We start from the raw sequence: 20,530 nt of genomic DNA, 5'->3' as shown, positions 1-20,530 counted from the left end.
GGCCGTGCTGGCACCTGGGCGACTGCCGAATGGAACCGCCAGACCACCTCCAGCTCCACATACGCGAACTTTTCAAAATCCTTGAAGCAAATCTTCCAACGACGACTCCCAGGTAGAGAGGCAGCGAGATCCCTTTTCCGGCTGCAACAGGGTTCACGACGGGTCGCGGATTACGCGATCGAGTTCCGCACCATGGCGGCCGATTGTGACTGGGGTCCCTCAGCGCTGTTGGACGCTTTCTTCCTGGGTCTCGCGGACGAGATTCGTCACATGATGATCCCGCTGTCACTCCCGACGAATCTGGATGATCTCATCGAGCTGGCGGTGCAAATCGACTTCCGCCTATTGGAGGAGAGGAGGGATCGACGAGGGAGACAAGCCCCACCTAGCAGCCAATCAGCGCCAGCTAGACCTGCCATCTGCAAGACGGAGCAACTCGAAGACACCTCCCCTTCATGGCAGATAGATGAGCCGATGCAACTGGGAGGCCGCCGACTCACCACCGCCGAGAGGGAACGTCGCGTTCGCCTCCAACTCTGCCTATACTGTGGGGCCGCTGATCATCTCATCTCCCGCTGCAAAGAACTGCCGCGCCCCGCCGCACGGCCACGAGTGCGCCCTCACTCACCAGAGGACACGTCCACCAGAGGTCGCCGTTCTCCTTCGTTGGCCGCAGGCAGAATGCAGCTAAAAGGTACTCTTTCTTGGTCTAACCAACAAATAGACATTTGCGCTCTCATTGACTCAGGAGCAGATGATAACTTTTTGGATTTTGAGTTCATGAGACTCCATAAGATTCCTGTTGTCAAACTGTATGTGCCCAAGAGGGTGTATTCTCTTGATGGGCGCCTATTAGCCAGCATAACCCACCAGACACTCCCACTCAACCTGCGCTTGTCTGGTAATCATTGTGAGAAAATAATTTTTCTTGTTGTGCCATCACGGTCCGCGCCCGTCATTCTAGGGTTAACCTGGTTACATAAGCATAACCCGCACATAGACTGGCCTCGTTCGGCCATTATTAATTGGAGTGTAACCTGCCACACACATTGTCTTCGTTCCGCAGCAGGATCTCATACACCGCCACCTACCGCTGTTATAGAGAACATAGACTTGACAAACGTGCCCAAGCACTACCATGACTTAAGGGCGGTGTTTAGCAAGGATAGAGCACTCTCACTTCCCCCCCACCGACCCTACGATTGTGGCATTGATTTGCTAGCCGGGGCGGCGTTACCATCGACCCGTTTGTACAAGGTGTCTAACACCGAACTCAAAGCACTAGAAGAATACATAAACACATCTATAGCTGCCGGCCTCATTCGCCCTTCGACCGCACCTGTAGCCGCTGGATTTTTTTTTGTCGAAAAGAAGGACAAGTCCCTACGGCCTTGTATAGACTACCGCACTCTTAATCAGATTACTATCAAGAATAAGTATCCTCTACCACTCCTTGATTCTGCTTTTACTCCATTACAATCAGCTAGGTTTTTTACTAAACTCGATCTACGTAACGCTTACCATCTAGTTCGCATCCGAGAGGGGGATGAATGGAAGACCGCATTCAACACTCCTCTCGGACATTTTGAGTATCTTGTCATGCCTTTTGGACTTACTAATGCACCTGGCGTTTTTCAGGCCTTCATTAATGACATTTTTCGGGACATGACAGGTCGTTTTCTCTTTGTTTACTTGGACGATATATTAATTTATTCATCAACATTTGACGAACATGTGCAGCAGGTTCGGTTAGTCCTTCAACGATTGCTCGAGAACAAACTGTTCGTCAAGGCAGAAAAATGCGAGTTTCACTCATCCTCCATTCCATTCTTAGGTTTTATCATTGAGGAGGGTAGACTCAGACCGGATCCCGCTAAGGTAAAAGCAGTAGTAGATTGGCCCACTCCGGTTTCCAAGAAGCACCTTCAGAGATTCTTGGGCTTCTCTAATTTTTATAGGCGATTTATTCGTAATTTTAGTCGCGTCGCTGAGCCACTTACGAGGCTAACCTCTACTAAGGTTCTGTTTGAATGGACACCCGAAGCCAATTCCGCGTTCTTGAGGCTGAAAAGATTGTTTACTTCGGCTCCTGTTCTGTGTTACCCTGACCGTTCTCTCCAATTTTTTGTTGAGGTGGACGCTTCTGATTCAGGTGTAGGGGCCGTACTCTCCCAGCAATCCACCACCGACCAGAAGTTGCACCCCTGTGCTTTCTTCTCTCGTCGCCTATCCCCTGCTGAGAGAAATTATGACATTGGCAACAGGGAGCTTCTGGCGGTCATTTTGGCCCTTCAGGAGTGGAGACATTGGCTGGAAGGGGCGGAGCAACCATTCATCATCTACACAGACCACAAGAACCTGTCCTACTTAAGGACCGCACAGAGACTGAACCCCCGCCAGGCCAGGTGGCAACTATTTCTGACCCGTTTTAACTTTATCATCACGTTCCGACCTGGTTCTCAGAATGGGAAGCCCGATGCCTTGTCCCGTGTCTACTCTTCGTCCTTTGAGAATTCTTCACATGAACCAATTGTTCCCCATACCCACGTCATTGGGGGACTCCAGTGGGACATCGAGCGGCAAGTCTTGGAGGCCCTGAAGTCGGACACATCTCCTCGGGGCTGCCCACCAGGTCGGTTGTTTGTGGTTCCTCGGCTCCGTTCCAACGTTCTGGATTGGGCACATGGGTCGAAGATCGCTTGCCATCCAGGTATTCGTCGCACCAGTTTTGTCCTCTCCCAGCGTTTTTGGTGGCCATCCATTCTGGCAGATACGAAGGCGTTTGTGGCAGCATGTCGGATCTGCGCCCGGAACAAGGCATCCCACCAGGCTCCAGCAGGACTGTTACACCCATTACCCATCCCCTCCCGCCCGTGGTCACACATAGCTGTGGACTTTGTCACAGGACTGCCCCCCTCCGAGGGTAATGACACTGTCTTGACCATTGTGGACCGGTTCTCGAAGATGGCCCACTTCGTGGCCCTCTCCAAGCTGCCGTCAGCTCTTGAAACTGCCCAATTATTAGTGCTCCACGCTTTCCGGCTGCACGGCATCCCCACTGATGTGGTATCCGACAGAGGACCACAGTTTTCCTCGGCCGTCTGGAGGGCATTCTGCAAATCTCTGGGGGCCTCCCCTAGCCTGTCCTCCGGCTACCACCCTCAGAGCAATGGACAGACCGAGCGGACCAACCAAGACTTGGAGGCAGCCATCCGGTGCACTTGTCATCAGCAACCTTCGACCTGGTCTGAGAATCTCCCATGGATCGAATACGCTCACAATTCCCTCATTAGCTCCGCCACCGGCCTGTCTCCATTTCACGTCGCCTATGGGTTCCAACCACCAGTTTTTCCTTCTACCCAACCCAGTGCCGACGTTCCATCAGTTACTGCACACCTGCATCGGGCTCACCAGGCTTGGCGCAACACCAGGGCGGCGTTAAGAAGAACATCGGCCAGGAATCAACTCTTAGCCAACCGCCATCGCACACCAGCCCCACACTACCGGTTGGGACAGAAGGTCTGGTTATCGTCTCGGGACCTACCATTGGCCACCGAATCTAGGAAACTGGCTCCCAGGTTCATTGGACCATTCCCCATTGCCAAGATCATCAATCGTGTTGCAGTCAAGCTCCATCTCCCTAGATCTCTCAAGTGCCATCCTGTTTTTCACGTGTCCCGCATAAAGCCTGTCTCATCCAGCCCGCTCAGTCCTCCTGAGGTACCGCCTCCTCCACCCAGGCTGGTTGAGGGTCACCCAGCATATACAGTAAACACCATCTTGGATGTGAGAAGAAGGGGAAGGGGTTTCCAATACCTGGTGGACTGGGAGGGGTACGGCCCGGAGGAACGGTCATGGATTTCTAGATCGCTTATAATTGACAAGGACTTGATCAAGGAATTTTACGTTCGATTCCCAGACAAGCCAGGTAGGCCGCCAGGAGGCGTCCGTTGAGGGGGGGGTACTGTGGTAATCTGTAAATGTCCTTGCTCATTTCTGTTGTCTGCACTCCATGTTCACTCTCTCTCTCGTTCACAGTATGGAGTGCAGCTGACGCAAGGCAGCAGCACACACCTGACAGTAATTAGTAACAGCTTATTTAACCAGGCTGCTGACAACCGGTGAGCGCCGGAACTTTGCCATTGCTTGCAACCTGTTGGTCGTGCCACGAGAACTCATTAGTTCATCGCAGACTTTTCATCTCAGGTTGGCCCGTATTATTCCTAGCCTTGTCTAGCGTTTTATTTTGGACCTAGTCTATTTACTTCTTTCATGAAGTATATTTTTCCTAGCCTTGTCTAGCGCTTTTAATTTTGTGTGTTTATTTTCCTCTTAGTAGTTTTTTACATGGTGTGTTTTGTGTTTTCCACCATCGCCTTTGTTTGCTACCTTGTGCTTCCGCCAAATAAAAGGAAGAACAATTGTAAACACAAATTCGTCTCTGCATCCTTGGGATCCACCTCACCGTTTCCTAACACCTGTGGCTCCACAAATGATAAATGATAAATAAATAAATGCTTGCTTGACAGATATTATTAGGACTTCCTCTGCTTTGCTGAGAAGAAAGCGCTCTGTGAAAACCAAACATTGTAAATACGAGTAGGTGTAAAAGGTCTTTCACGGGAAGCTACAGTGATGGCGCTAACCACAGCCAATAGGTGATGTCATGGACGTGGGTGTTCTAGTTCTTACAGGTTCTGGCTCAGCTTTGACGTCCAGTAATGACATTTCAGAACACCTTGATTGTCCACTGCACTCGGACATGAAGCTTTAAAGTCTCTCCGGCTTTGCTTCCACAAAAGATCCCTAAAGGCGTCTTTCTCTTCTACCTTTGACCATTCCCATTCCCAGTGCATCAACTCAGCAGTTTGTTGAGGAACCAGCTGCCTCTCCACTTTGTGTTGGACCTTTGACTTACAAGATGGTTGGTGTTCCAAACCTGCCTGAGACCACCCAACAAGAAGACAGCTAACCAATAAAAAGACGCCTTACTGGGTAGCTAACCCAGCAAAGCAGCCAAAAATGACCAAACGACGGACATTTATCCATGAAAATATGGAGAAGCCGCCGACGGTGAGGTGTTTCAGTTTGTTGGGTCTCTTGACTCTGACAAACTGTACGATCCAGCGTCACCTTTGACACACAAACATTCATTTCTCTTGCCGTCAACTCTGACCTCTTCAGTCCGTCACTCAAAGTGTGTTGTTGTGAACGACATCATGATGTAACATCAATGTACAAACAATCATACACACACACATGTCATATGTTGTGTTGTTGTGAACGACATCATGGATGTAACATCAATGTACAAACAATCATACACACACAACACACGTGTTGTTGTTAACGACATCATGGATGTAACATCAATGTACAAACAATCATACACACACACATGTCATATGTTGTGTTGTTGTTTACGACATCATGGATGTAACATCAATGTACAAACAGCAGTCGTGTGTTAACTTGAGAGTTTTGTTTAACAGCCTAAAGTCGTCTCCTTACTCGTCAAGCTGAGAAGAACAGCACACACACACACACACACTTCCCCCCTTCACAATAATGGCTCTGTACACAACATTTGGCCCGACTGCACTAACAAAATAAAGGTTTAAAAAAACGTACCTGACACGATCATAATGTACACCCGTTGATATGTTTACACAATTACTGAGCTTTGACTTATAATACTGGTCAACATTGTCTAAAGATGTATTGCAAGTATGTTTAAATTGTATTCAAAATGTAATTCATGACAAAAAAGGCACACACTTTATGGTAGAACAAATTAAAAAAACGGAATTTGAAAAAAATCAAAGAAAAAAATTAATTGTATTTAAAAAATGTTTATTGTAATTTATTGTTGTTACTAATAATATTGTTTTTCTTGTTGAGGTTTATTTGTTGTACTAATTTATATAATTTGCGTGTCCGCCCTGAGATGGGTAGGTTGTGAGTTGAAACCCCGGCCGAGTCATACCAAAGACTATAAAAATGGGAGCCATTACCTCCCTGCTTGGCACTCAGCATCAAGGCTTGGAATTGGGGGTTCCTAATCACCAAAAATGATTCCCGGGCGCGGCTACTACTGCTGCCCACTGCTCCCCTCACCTCCCAGGGGGTGATCAAGGGTGAAGGGTCAGATGCAGAAAATAATTTTGCCACACCTAGTGTGTGTGTGTGACTATCATTGCTACTTTTTTATTGAGTCGGTTTAGCTGATTGGAGAGCTAGCTTGCGCTTCTGTTTTGTTGGACCAGCCGTTTTACAGACACAGTTTTGAAACAATTAAGGTATGTAAATAAAGACTTTGTGTAAATAACTCATTTCACAACTTATATATCTGCAACTTTTAGTCAGGTGCGGCTTATATATGGCAAATATTTTTTTAATTGAGTGGGTGCGACTTATATGCTCATAATTGTCCAGTCCTAGCTTGACTGTTTCTGTTCCATTGCAGACATAAGCAGCCAACACCTGAGAGTAATGGAATTAACCCCGCGTTGGTATTGTCTGCTCTGTACGACATGTTTCTGATAGTTCCCAGAAGAAGCAGCACATTTAGTCCTGATGGATTGTCAGCCGGGCGTCTGTTGCATGTTGCAAAGATCTCTCACTCCACAATGTCGGGAGAAGCCTCTGAGGAGAGCTGAGTGGGAATTGTTATTCACTAAATAACGCTTTAATCATGTGCTGCGGGAGGAAGTCATCGCTGTGTTGCCCAAAACACTTGTAAGTCACACTCCATGTGTCCGGTTGCCATGGCGACGCTCACAGAGGACGGCGGCAGGACAAAAGAAATGAACCTCAGATTGATAAAAGACAAGACGGTTGCTTACTCGGGGAAATCATCACAAATATTACCAAGCACCTTCTTTATTCTGGCAAACACTTTGCTCCAAATATTATTTATCATTCATGAGCAGCTTCATTCAACTTCAACACTTTAGTAGACTTAGACTTCCTTGTATTATTATAGTAGTGACACCAAACATGTTTAGGGATGCAGGTGAAAACAAAACAAATGCAATGGTTGCTTTATACAAGGAATCATTGTGGACAACATGACACTTATTTTCAGGATTATGGCTGATGAAAAGCTCCATATTAAAATGTCTAGGGATGATACTCCAAACCGCTTTCCCCGGTTGTTTGATAAGAAAAGAACCGAGTCCTCGGACTCCAATACCTTTTTGAGAACCGGTACCCGTTATCGAGACCACTATAGTAAAGAAAAAGAGTGGAATCCCGTCCCGACCAGAAATGCTCCGTGGGACATCACAAGAAATGACGTCATGTAGCTCAGTCATTAGGCGCAGATAGGGAAAGCAGGAAAAAAATGGATGGGAAAAAGCGCTCCAAGGTGTAATAAAGTTCAAAACAAAAGGTATAATCCAACAAATAACTTTACTGAGAGATTTGAGCAGACTACAAACACATGACCAACACTTTTACCACCAACCGGAAACATAGCAACCAGGCTAGCAACGCACCTCCTTTACGGCAGCTGTCACAACCTTCTTAAAACAACCGCAGCACATACATATATATACAACACTGCAGCACATACATATATATACAACATATATGACACCGCAGCACATACATATATATATACAACACCGCAGCACATACATATATATACAACATATATGACACTGCAGCACATACATAAATATACAACATATATGACACCGCAGCACATACATATATATACAACATATATGACACTGCAGCACATACATATATATACAACATATATGACACCGCAGCACATACATATATATACAACATATATGACACCGCAGCACATACATATATATACAACATATATGACACCGCAGCACATACATATATATACAACATATATGACACCGCAGCACATACATATATATACAACATATATGACACCGCAGCACATACATATATATATACAACACCGCAGCACATACATATATATACAACACCGCAGCACATACATATATATACAACATATCTCCCTTTTTTAACTTTTGTTTTCTTTCCTTGTAAACGTTACAAAATCACACTGTATATGTGTTGTCTGTCTAATTATAAATAATGCAGACGAGGGCGTGTTGGCTGACTTCTTGACGTTTACTTTCACAGCGTGGCAACATGCAACACTTTTCGGGGCTACCGCGCATGCTCGTAACTCCTGTTGCATGCTGGGTAGTGTAGTTGTTATATTCTCTAGCTCATAACATCTTTCCCCATAAAGAAATAATGTTAACTCAATAAAGTGTATTTCTTTTTTTAGCTTTAACTTTTCATTTTTTAGCATTGTAACCACATTTGCAAACAACTTTTCTCTTCATAGAATTTTCTGTCAATAAAGAAATAAAGTGCAAAAATGTCAAAGCATCATAACAAACAGTTATGTTCCAATAGCAGCAGAAGTGCACTTTTTGGAGAGCTGTATTATTTTCAGTTTTGTGCCCGAGGGAATGATTTTATTGAACACTATATTATTATTTATACACCTATAGTGATCACAGAGACAGCTTGTTTTTGTGTTACTGTATATATTTGTTCTTCTGAAAAATTCCACTTAATATACTTTGGGTAACAACAGTCAATATTTATTTATTTTATTTAATTTTTTTTAGGGGGGTAACAGTCAATATTTATTTATTTATTAGATTTTATTTGTTTATTATATAATAAAAGTAAACTTTTGTTAAACCAAATATTGTCAATCAATCAATCAATCAATCGTGTTTTTTTTCCCATATACAACAACCTATCTGGACTCCATAAGAGAATCCATAAGGATTCGGTTCAATAAGAGGATTCGATAATAGGCTTGAACTGGATAATTCCTTATCAAACATCATCCCTAAAAATGTCAGAAACTACAATCATCAAAATGATAACAAAACAAAAAAACTTGACATATTTCACTTTGTACGTAATGAGTTGATACACACATTTGACACCATATTCTCATTTGATCTGTTAATAATCATCAGCTGCATGGACGACATGTTCACATTCTGCAAGTATTATTATCACTGGAGACTGATGTTACACACCAGGAGCAAGTGCTAATGGCTCAGCTGGCTTGAAACAAGAGAAGGAATAGGTGCTTACTAGGGGGGTCCAAAAAAAATAAAAATTCAAATGAATCACAAAAAATCAAATATTGATTTAAAGAAAAGTTTATTTATTCATGTTTTCTTTTTTTGTATCTGTCCTGTCCAGCCACTCAGACACATCATATAGTAGATGTAGATGATCTACATCTTGAAGTGTTGGATACTTCTCTTGTTGTCTAATTTCTATTTGACTTTGTTCAATGTTTGGGTCAAATTAGTTCAACCAAATCAGTGTTCTTTTTAGTAACACAGAAATATATCAGAGCTGTTTATCTCTGTTATGGAGGAATGTAGTTCATCATAGAACACGTAATGACCTTACTGTCGAATGTGCATAATTACCCATGATGCAAAACGTGCGCAAAAAACATATTAATGTAACGAACTTATACTGTCTTTAAATTGAAGTGAAGTAGTATTTGTTTTGGTTGTTACACCTACTGTTTAAAATATTTCATCAAGTTAGTTCAATGGCGAAATAAGTTCAATGGTGCGGACACGTTTGTTACTGGATACTTTCTAATAACTTTGTATGTGTAAGTAATATGTAACTATAATTATTTGATACATCTTTATATTGACAAATGTCACCTTTTATTGTTCAATGATTATTAGCTATGTCTAGCTTGTGTGCTATTGTGTGCTTAGCTGTTGTGTAGCTGCTAGCTCCTAGTGCCTATTGGAGGACATTTAGATGTTAACTGTCTGTCCAGCGTTGTACAAGTAAACACTCTGCTTGTATCGCACATGATATCACACACAAGTAAACACTCTGCAGGACTGCTTGTATCGCATGATATCACACACAAGTAAACACTCTGTTTGTATCGCACATAATATCACACACAAGTAAACACTCTGCAGGACTGCTTGTATCGCATGATATCACACACAAGTAAACACGCTGCAGGACTGCTTGTATCGCACACAAGTAAACACTCTGCAGGACTGCTTGTATCGCACATGATATCAGACACAATAAAACACGCTGCAGGACTGCTTGTATCGTACATGATATCACACACAATAAAACACGCTGCAGGACAGCTTGTATCACACATGATATCACACGCAAGTAAACACTCTGCAGGAGTGCTTGTATCACACATGATATCGCACACAAGTAAACACTCTGCAGGACTGCTTGTATAGCACACAAGTAAACACTCTGCAGGACTGCTTGTATCGCACATGATATCACACACAATAAAACACGCTGCAGGACAGCTTGTATCGCACATGATATCACACGCAAGTAAACACTCTACAGGACTGTTTGTATCACACATGATATCGCACACAAGTAAACACTCTGCAGGACTGCTTGTATCACACATGATATCACACACAAGTAAACACTCTGCAGGACTGCTTGTATTGCACATGATATCGCACACAATAAAACACTCTGCAGGACTGCTTGTATCAGACATGATATCACACACAAGTAAACACTCTGCAGGACTGCTTGTATCGCACATGATATCGCACACAATAAAACACTCTGCAGGACTGCTTGTATCAGACATGATATCACACACAAGTAAACACTCTGCAGGACTGCTTGTATCGCACATGATATCGCACACAAGTAAACACGCTGGGGCTAAACACTAGAAACAAGCACCTCCCACTGACTTGTGATTGGTCAACAAGAATTCCATCACTTAGCACATGGCTACTTTCAATATGTTTTGCAAATTCAAAAGGGGGCGTGGCTTGGGCGCACACCTCTAATAACTTCTACTGGTGCACATACTTTGGACCGTGAGTCTTCTTAGTAGGCAGCTGTTGTCTCACCTGGCCTCAGGTGTGTCCCGGACTGACTTGCCAAAGTCCACACCACCACAATATCATTTCATTTAGTCAGTGACATGTGAAGGGGAGTGAATTATATTTATATAGCGCTTTTTCTCTAGAGACTCAAAGTGCTTTACATAGTGAAAGCCGTCATCTAAGTGACATTGAAAGCAGTGTGGCACTGGGCACAGGTGGGTCAAGTGTCTTGCCCAAGGACTGGGACTAGGGATGGAACCTGGAACCCTCAAGTTGCTCTACCAAGCCAGCAGACAAGAACCCAAAGACCGCATGACCAGTTGGTCAAAAGGCGACCATGAAAGTTCTGATCACGGGACTAAAGTGTCCTCTTGGATCCTGACTCAAGACGTGTGAATGGAAATAAAACTATTCAAAGTACCAAAACAGTGGAATCATCTCCTTGGAGGACCACGAAGTCCAGCAGAATAAGAACTGCTGCTCACTGACACACAGCAGACCATGGTCCTGGTCCTGGTCCTGGACCTGGCCCTGGCCCGGATCAGATGTGGAGGGAATATGTCATGAAAGGCTGAGGAAGACAGTGAAGCAGCTGTGCAAATACAGATGAAAGACAGACACACACACACACACACACACACACACACACACACACACACACACACACACACACACACACACACACACACACACACACACACACACACACAGTGTCAAGGAAGAAGAAGACGCTCCTACAGCCGCAGGAAGAGTGTCGGACATGTGGACTCGGTCGTGGCGAACACAAACTTTACAAGACTCCACTAAGCCATTTAATTCAATTATACAAAAGCATTAAAAAGATATTAGGGCGAGACGCGGTTTAATGAAGCGTGCCGACTCGGGGATATTGTTTGTAATGAAGTGTTGTGCAGCCCAGATGGGAAGTGGAAGCAACATGGATGACAAATGTTATTAATAATAAGAAATAAGTGTGTTTAATAGCCTCTGCTTGTTTCTATTTAGGGTTTATGTTTACATTCAACAAGCTGTGCTTCTTTTCCAACACAAAAGGAGTTCAAAAACTCCATTAGTTGAGTTTTTAGTACAAACGCTTTAAAACTGCACTCTAAAAACAATACATTAGAGAATGATGATGATACTGGAGATCGGACAATGTAAAAAATGTCATTTTGATGGTTCATATTTCTTGTGTGGTCCTTCTCCACTCATACATTTGACAACAGCACCTCTGGTGGTTGCTGCCAACAAGTGACCACCATTTTGCTTCATCAATAATCAACAAATGTGTCCATCCATCCATTTTCTACCGCTAGTCCCTTACGGGGTCGCAGGGGGTGCTGGAGCCTATCCCAGCTGCACACAGGCGGAAGGCGGGGTACACCCTGGACAAGTCGCCACCTCAGCACAGGGCCAACACAGATAGACAGACAACATTCACACACGAGGGACCATTTAGTGTTGCCAATCAACCTATCCCCAGGTGCATGTCTTTGGAGGTGGGAGGGGCCTATCCCCAGGTGCATGTCTTTGGAGGTGGGAGGGGCCTATCCCCAGGTGCATGTCTTTGGAGGTGGGAGGGGCCTATCCCCAGGTGCATGTCTTTGGAGGTGGGAGGGGCCTATCCCCAGGTGCATGTCTTTGGAGGTGGGAGGGGCCTATCCCCAGGTGCATGTCTTTGGAGGTGGGAGGGGCCTATCCCCAGGTGCATGTCTTTGGGAGTTGGAGGGGCCTATCCCCAGGTGCATGTCTTTGGAGGTGGGAGGGGCCTATCCCCAGGTGCATGTCTTTGGAGACGTGCTGTCATACCCGTTCAAAAATTAGGGACCGGTACAGCAACCCTAACCCTAACCCTAACCCTGTTTTCATGCATATTTGTACCTGCCATCACAATGTAATCAAGCTAGCGTCGTTAGCATTAGCTAATATGCTAACAGGTTTACGAGTGTCTGTGTTAGTATTATTAACTTACATTCTTTTTGTATTGTTTCACTTTCACAAATTCCTCAGTGAATTCACTAAAACGTCAGCGTGGAGTTATTTAGTCTGTTTAGCTGATTGGAGAGCTAGCTAGTGCAGCTAGTGGCTAAATGACCATGACTGACATTTTGTTTGAACAGCCGTTTTACTGCCGTGTTACAGACACTGTTTGGAAACAATTAAGGTATGTAAATAAACATTTGTGTGTAAACAACTCATTTTATAACAAATATATATATATATATATATATATATATATATATATATATATATATATATATATATATATATATATATATATAAATATATGTGTATATATACATATATATGTATATGTATATATATATATATATATATATATATATATATATATATATATATATATATATATATATATATATATATATATATATATATATACATATATGTGTATATATAAATATATATGTATATATATATATATATATATATATATATATATATATATATATATATATATATATATATATATATATATATATATATATATATATATATCTGCAGTTTATGGTGGGGTGTGGCTAAATATAGGGAAAGAACATTGTTTCTTGTATAACTTAGTGGATGTGGCTTATATACGGGTGCACTCTATAGTGTGAAAATACGGTTGTTTTGCTCCAATAATACTTCAATAATCATAACTTTGTTGTGCAGATATCATCCACTTGCATGAGAGCAGGTTTTAAGGGCCTACTGGATCAGATCCAGCAGAGGAAATAACAGGAATAACTTGTGTGATATGTTGCAGGAGACAGAAGCCAACTTTTCAAGCACTCATCACTGACTTCCAGTAGTGATGAAAGACTAATAAGCGGAGCATGAATCTGCCCACTAAGACACAGCAGAGAGAGATTCAATCACAGCTAAAAGTGGCGGTGATTAAAAGTCATGTTTGAGGTGTAAAATGTGCGAGCGCTGGCTGTGAGACAGAAAGCAAACATGTCTGATGCCTCTGGCAACAACTGCACAACATCACACTTGGTCTGAGACATAGCCACGAATCACAGCTCGCCCGCCTGAGCCACGCACGGTCCTCAGAGTGGCATTACTCACACGTGCCTGGGAGGCGCTAGCTACCTCCTCAGATAGGATTCCTCAATAAGAATCTAAGAGAGAAACATCCCGCCCGACTGAAGTCTTGCTCCTGCACTTACCCTCCGTGGTGAGGACCTGGGCCAGCGCCATGAGGAACCAGCAGGAGCTGTGGACTTTCCACATGTTGCTGCTCTCTTGCAGGCGCCACCAAGAGGCTTCTGATTAACAAAGTCCAATCTCAGCAACCTCCCAGATGTTCATCCTGGTTCTTTCACCTGGGACCAAGAAGGACACATCAGCTCAGCTTGTCAAATACACACATCGAATACACACACATTGAACACACATTGAACACACATTGAACACACATTGAACACACATTGAATACACATTGAACACACATTGAACACACATTGAACACACATTGAATACACATTGAACACACATTGAACACACATTGAACACACATTGAACACACATTGAACACACATTGAATACACATTGAACACACATTGAACACACATTGAACACACATTGAACACACATTGAATACACATTGAATACACATTGAACACACATTGAACACACATTGAATACACATTGAACACACATTGAACACACATTGAACACACATTGAACACACATGGAACACACATTGAACACACATTGAATACACATTGAACACACATTGAACACACATTGAACACACATGGAACACACATTGAACACACATTGAATACACATTGAACACACATTGAACACACATGGAACACACATTGAACACACATTGAACACACATTGAACACACATTGAACACACATTGAACACACATGGAACACACATTGAACACACATTGAATACACATTGAACACACATTGAACACACATTGAACACACATTGAACACACATTGAACACACATTGAACACACATGGAACACACATTGAACACACATTGAACACACATGGAACACACATGGAACACACATTGAACACACATTGAACACACATTGAATACACATTGAATACACATTGAACACACATTGAACACACATTGAATACACATTGAACACACATTGAACACACATTGAATACACATTGAACACACATTGAATACACATTGAATACACATTGAACACACATTGAACACACATTGAACACACATTGAACACAAATTGAACACACATGTAACACACAAGTGTGAGGTGCTGACTGGTGAGAAGTGAAAGCTGGATGTGGATCATCTTCACTGGTCTGATCCACCGGGACTAAGCTCCATAAGGATCCACTCCTCTACTTTTTTAGGGTTGTACAGTATAGTGGTACTAGTATAGTATCACTGTACTAATGAATCAAACACAGTACTATACTCTGTTTGAAAAGTACCGGTCCCTCATATTCTATTTTTGAAGGGGTATGACAGCGCGTCGTGGTCACGTGGTGACATTGCTGCTTTTACCAGCAGAGGAGCATGTTGGGCAGCGCACACACACAGAGTACTTACAAGCAGACACAGTGTGTAGACAGAAAAGGGAGAATGGACGCATTTTGGTGTAAAAAGTCAAGATAAAGGTGAAGTTATAACACTGAAACACCCTCAGGAAGAGCTGCTTTAATACATGGCTAACGTCCATCCACAGTGTTTTAGTTACTTCTAAATCACTAATCCTGGTCTCCATGGCGACAACTAAAGTACGTTTCTTACAAGTACATTATCACTGGAGGAGGAGGAATAGCTAAACATGCTTCACTACACAGCGTAGGAGGATACAATAGCTCACCACCGTCACAATGTAAACAAACGCCATGGGTGGATCTACACCTGACATCCACTGTAATGATACCAAGTACAAGAGCGTATCTAGTCGATACTACTATGATTACATTGATATTTTTTATTGTCACAAAAAATGTTTTCATTTTTTTAAAATTCATTTTATGTTTATAAAGTCAGTAAATATGTCCCTGGACACATGAGGACTTGGAATATGACCAATGTATGATCCTGTAACTACTTGGTATCACATCCATACCTAAATGTGTGGTATCATCCAAAACTAATGTCAAGTATCAAAGAAGAGAAGAATAAGTGATTATTACATTTGAACAGAAGTGTAGATAGAACATGTTCAAACAGAAAATAAGCAGATATTAACAGTAAATGAACAAGTTGATTAATAATCAATTTTTACAGTTTGTCCCTCATAATGTGTACAAAATAATAGGTGTATAAATGACACAATATGTTACTGCATACGACTAATTAGGAGTCTTTGTTTGTTTACTTACTACTAAAAGACAAGTTGTCTAGTATGTTATTAAGGACTAAATGACAATAATAAACATATGTTTCATGTACACTAACATTTTTTGTTACAATAAAGACAATAATTAATTTTTTTGTGGTCCCCTTTATTTAGAAAAGTATCGAAATACATGTTGGTACTGGTACCTACACCGATCTAAGTCCATCGGTGCTACCAAGTACAATCCATACATGTTCTACTACCAATTCAGCTCAAATCAAATCAAATCAAATCAAATCAAATCAAAACAAATGAAAGAATACATATAAATATTTGACAGAATCAAAGGGTACATATAAATAAATATCTGACAGAATCAAAGGGTACATAGAAATAAATATCTGACAGAATCAAAGGGTACATAGAAATATCTGACAGAAATTCCTGAAAAGTAAGGCTCTACTTTAGCGCCATACTAATTGACATTAGATATTAGAGACGATTAACGATTGATTACGATTCAGGTGCTACAGTTCCATTAAAAGTGATAGTTGATGCATCTTCAATGAAAGGAGATGAATGCAGTTTGACATGTCATTCCACTAAAGAAGCATTCATCACATGTCATTCCACTAAAGAAGCATTCATCATCAATCAATCAATCAATGTTTATTTATATAGCCCTAAATCACAAGTGTCTCAAAGGGCTGTACAAGCCACAACGACATCCTCGAGTGGGTCTGACATAATATTGTGAAAGTCCAACACATCAGCGAAAGTCCAGTCCATGGTGGAGCCAGCGGGAACCATCCCGAGCGGAGACGGGTCAGCAGCGTAGAGATGTCCCCATCTGATGGACAGGCTAGCGGTCCACCCCGGAGCAGAGTAGAAAAGAAAAGAAAAGAAACGGCAGATCAAGTGGTCTAAAAAGGGAGTCTATTTAAAGGCTAGAGTATACAAATGAGTTTTAAGATGAGACTTAAATGCTTCTACTGAGGTAGCATCTCTAACTTTTACCGGGAGGGCATTCCATAGTATTGGAGCCCGAATAGAAAACGCTCTATAGCCCGCAGACTTTTTTTGGGCTCTGGGAATCACTAATAAGCCGGAGTTCTTTGAACGCAGATTTCTTGCCGGGACATATGGTACAATACAATCATCAAGATAGGCAGGAGCTTGACCGTGTAGTATTTTATACGTAAGTAGTAAAACCTTAAAGTCGCATCTTAGGTGCACAGGAAGCCAGTGCAAGTGAGCCAGTATAGGCGTAATATGATCAAACTTTCTTGTTTTTGTCAAAAGTCTAGCAGCCGCATTTTGTACCAACTGTAATCTTTTAATGCTAGACATAGGGAGGCCCGAAAATAACACGTTACAGTAATCGAGACGAGATATAACGAACGCATGAATAATGATCTCAGCATCGCTTGTGGACAAAATGGAACGAATTTTAGCGATATTACGGAGATGAAAGAAGGCCGTTTTAGTAACACTCTTAATGTGTGACTCAAACGAGAGAGTTGGGTGGAAGATAATACCCAGATTCTTTACCGAGTCTCCTTGTTTAATTGTTTGGTTGTCAAATGTTAAGGTGGTATTATTAAATAGATGTTGGTGTTGAGCAGGACCGATAATCAGCATTTCCGTTTTCTTAGCGTTGAGTTGCAAAAAGTTAGCGGACATCCATTGTTTAATTTCATTAAGACACGCCTCCAGCTGACTACAATCCGGCGTGTTGGTCAGCTTTAGGGGCATGTAGAGTTGGGTGTCATCAGCATAACAGTGAAAGCTAACACGTATGATGTCACCCAGCGGCAGCATGTAAATACTAAAGAGTGCAGGGCCAAGAACCGAACCCTGGGGAACTCCGCACGTTACCTTGACATAGTCCGAGGTCACATTGTTATGGGAGACACACTGCATCCTGTCAGTAAGATAAGAGTTAAACCAAGACAAGGCTAAGTCTGACATACCAATACGTGTTTTGATACGCTCTAATAAAATATTATGATCAACAGTATCGAAAGCGGCGCTAAGATCAAGAAGCAGCAACATAGATGACGCATCAGAATCCATCGTTAGCAATAGATCATTAGTCATTTTTGCGAGGGCTGTCTCCGTAGAGTGATTTGCCCTGAAACCGGATTGAAAAGGTTCACAGAGATTGTTAGACGCTAAGTGTTCATTTAGCTGCTGTGCGACAATTTTTTCGAGAATTTTCGAGATAAACGGTAGGTGGGACACCGGCCGGTAGTTCACCATGAGGTCAGGATCGAGGTTAGGTCTTTTGAGTAGAGGATGAATAACCGCTTTTTTGAATGCTAGAGGAACAGTACCAGAGGAAAGTGATAAGTTTATAATATTTAACACTGATGGACCTAATAAAACAAAAAGCTCCTTGATAAGTTTCCCAGGAATTGGGTCAAGTAGACATGTTGTTTGTTTTGTCCCATTTACACATTTTAACAATTCCTCCAATGTTATTTCATCAAAGAGAGAGAAACTATTTTGGAGGGCAATGTCCGTCGTATTCATCACATGTCATTCCACTAAAGAAGCATTCATCACATGTCATTCCACTAAATAAGCATTCATCACATGTCATTCCACTAAATAAGCATTCATCACATGTCATTCCACTAAAGAAGCATTCATCACATGTCATTCCACTAAAGAAGCATTCATCACATGTCATTCCACTAAAGAAGCATTCATCACATGTCATTCCACTAAAGAAGCATTCATCACATGTCATTCCACTAAAGAAGCATTCATCACATGTCATTCCACTAAAGAAGCATTCGTCACATGTCATTTCACTAAAGAAGCATTCATCACATGTCATTCCACTAAAGAAGCATTCATCACATGTCATTCCACTAAAGAAGCATTCATCACATGTCATTCCACTAAAGAAGCATTCATCACATGTCATTCCACTAAAGAAGCATTCATCACATGTCATTCCACTAAAGAAGCATTCATCACATGTCATTCCACTAAAGAAGCATTCATCACATGTCATTCCACTAAAGAAGCATTCATCACATGTCATTCCACTAAAGAAGCATTCATCACATGTCATTCCACTAAAGAAGCATTCATGACATGTCATTCCACTAAAGAAGCATTCATCACATGTCATTCCACTAAAGAAGCATTCATCACATGTCATTCCACTAAAGAAGCATTCATCACATGTCAATCCACTAAAGAAGCATTCATGAGATGTCCGATAATATCGGCCGGCCGATATTATCGGCCGATAAATGCTTTAAAATGTAATATCGGAAATTATCGGTATCGTTTTTTTTATTATCGGTATCGTTTTTTTTGTGTTTTTTTTTTATTTTTGTTTTTGTTTTTTTATGAAATCAACATAAAAAACACAAGATACACTTACAATTAGTGCACCAACCCAAAAAACCTCCCTCCCCCATTTACACTCATTCACACAAAAGGGTTGTTTCCTTCTGTTATTAATATTCTGCTTCCTACATTATATATCAATATATATCAATACAGTCTGCAAGGGATACAGTCCGTAAGCACACATGATTGTGCGTGCTGCTGCTCCACTAATAGTACTACTAACCTTTAACAGTTAATTTTACTCATTTTCATTCATTACTAGTTTCTATGTAACTGTTTTTATATTGTTTTACTTTCTTTTTTATTCAAGAAAATGTTTTTAATTTATTTATCTTATTTTATTGTATTAATTTTAAAAAAAAGGACCTTATCTTCACCATACCTGGTTGTCCAAATTAGGCATAATAATGTGTTAATTCCACAACTGTATATATCAGTATCGGTATCGGTTGATATCGGTATCGGTAATTAAAGAGTTGGACAATATCGGAATATTGGATATCGGCAAAAAGCCATTATCGGACATCCCTAATCACATGTCATTCCACTAAATAAGCATTCATCACTTGCAACTTTGGAAAAAAGTACATTTGTTAAAAAAAACAGTTGAATTAATTCCTGTTGTTATAAAATCCATGGAAATGTGTGCAAAACTGGAGCAGCATGATGCCTTGCAATAAGAAGGTTCCAGGTTCAATTCTTAAGGGGAAATTTTAGAACTGTTTGCATTACTTTATTTACAATAAACAATAATTGATCATTGACGTTTACTAATTGGTTTTACAATCGCCCATGTTCCAATTGCGATGCATCTAAAAAATAGAAGACTTCCCCTACCTTAACTACAAACGTTTGTAGATATTTGTATATACATACTATGAGGGATTCCACTGAGGTGTCTAAAAACCAGTTAAAGAATCTTAAAATGGAATCTGGAACACACGGGGAGCCAATGCGTGTATT

At 41.6% G+C, this 20,530-nt stretch overlaps 1 protein-coding gene across 13 annotated transcripts in view; it reads right to left on the bottom strand.

The window, feature by feature from the left end:
- LOC133635434 (adhesion G protein-coupled receptor L2-like) overlaps positions 1-20,530 on the bottom strand; it is a 257,133-nt gene that overhangs the window by 185,429 nt on the left and 51,174 nt on the right. For all 13 annotated transcript variants that reach the window (XM_062028653.1, XM_062028642.1, XM_062028643.1 and 10 more), the window contains exon 2: positions 14,072-14,227. In XM_062028653.1, coding sequence (XP_061884637.1) covers positions 14,072-14,135 — 64 coding nt within the window. In that variant the 5' untranslated portion in view covers positions 14,136-14,227. The remainder of the gene's footprint in view (positions 1-14,071; positions 14,228-20,530) is intronic.

The sequence above is a fragment of the Entelurus aequoreus genome, linkage group LG19, assembly GCF_033978785.1.
Source record: "Entelurus aequoreus isolate RoL-2023_Sb linkage group LG19, RoL_Eaeq_v1.1, whole genome shotgun sequence".
In the NCBI taxonomy this organism is placed as follows: domain Eukaryota; kingdom Metazoa; phylum Chordata; class Actinopteri; order Syngnathiformes; family Syngnathidae; genus Entelurus; species Entelurus aequoreus.
The sequence above is the reverse complement of the archived record's forward strand: the minus strand, read 5'-3'. Positions and strand labels throughout refer to the sequence as shown.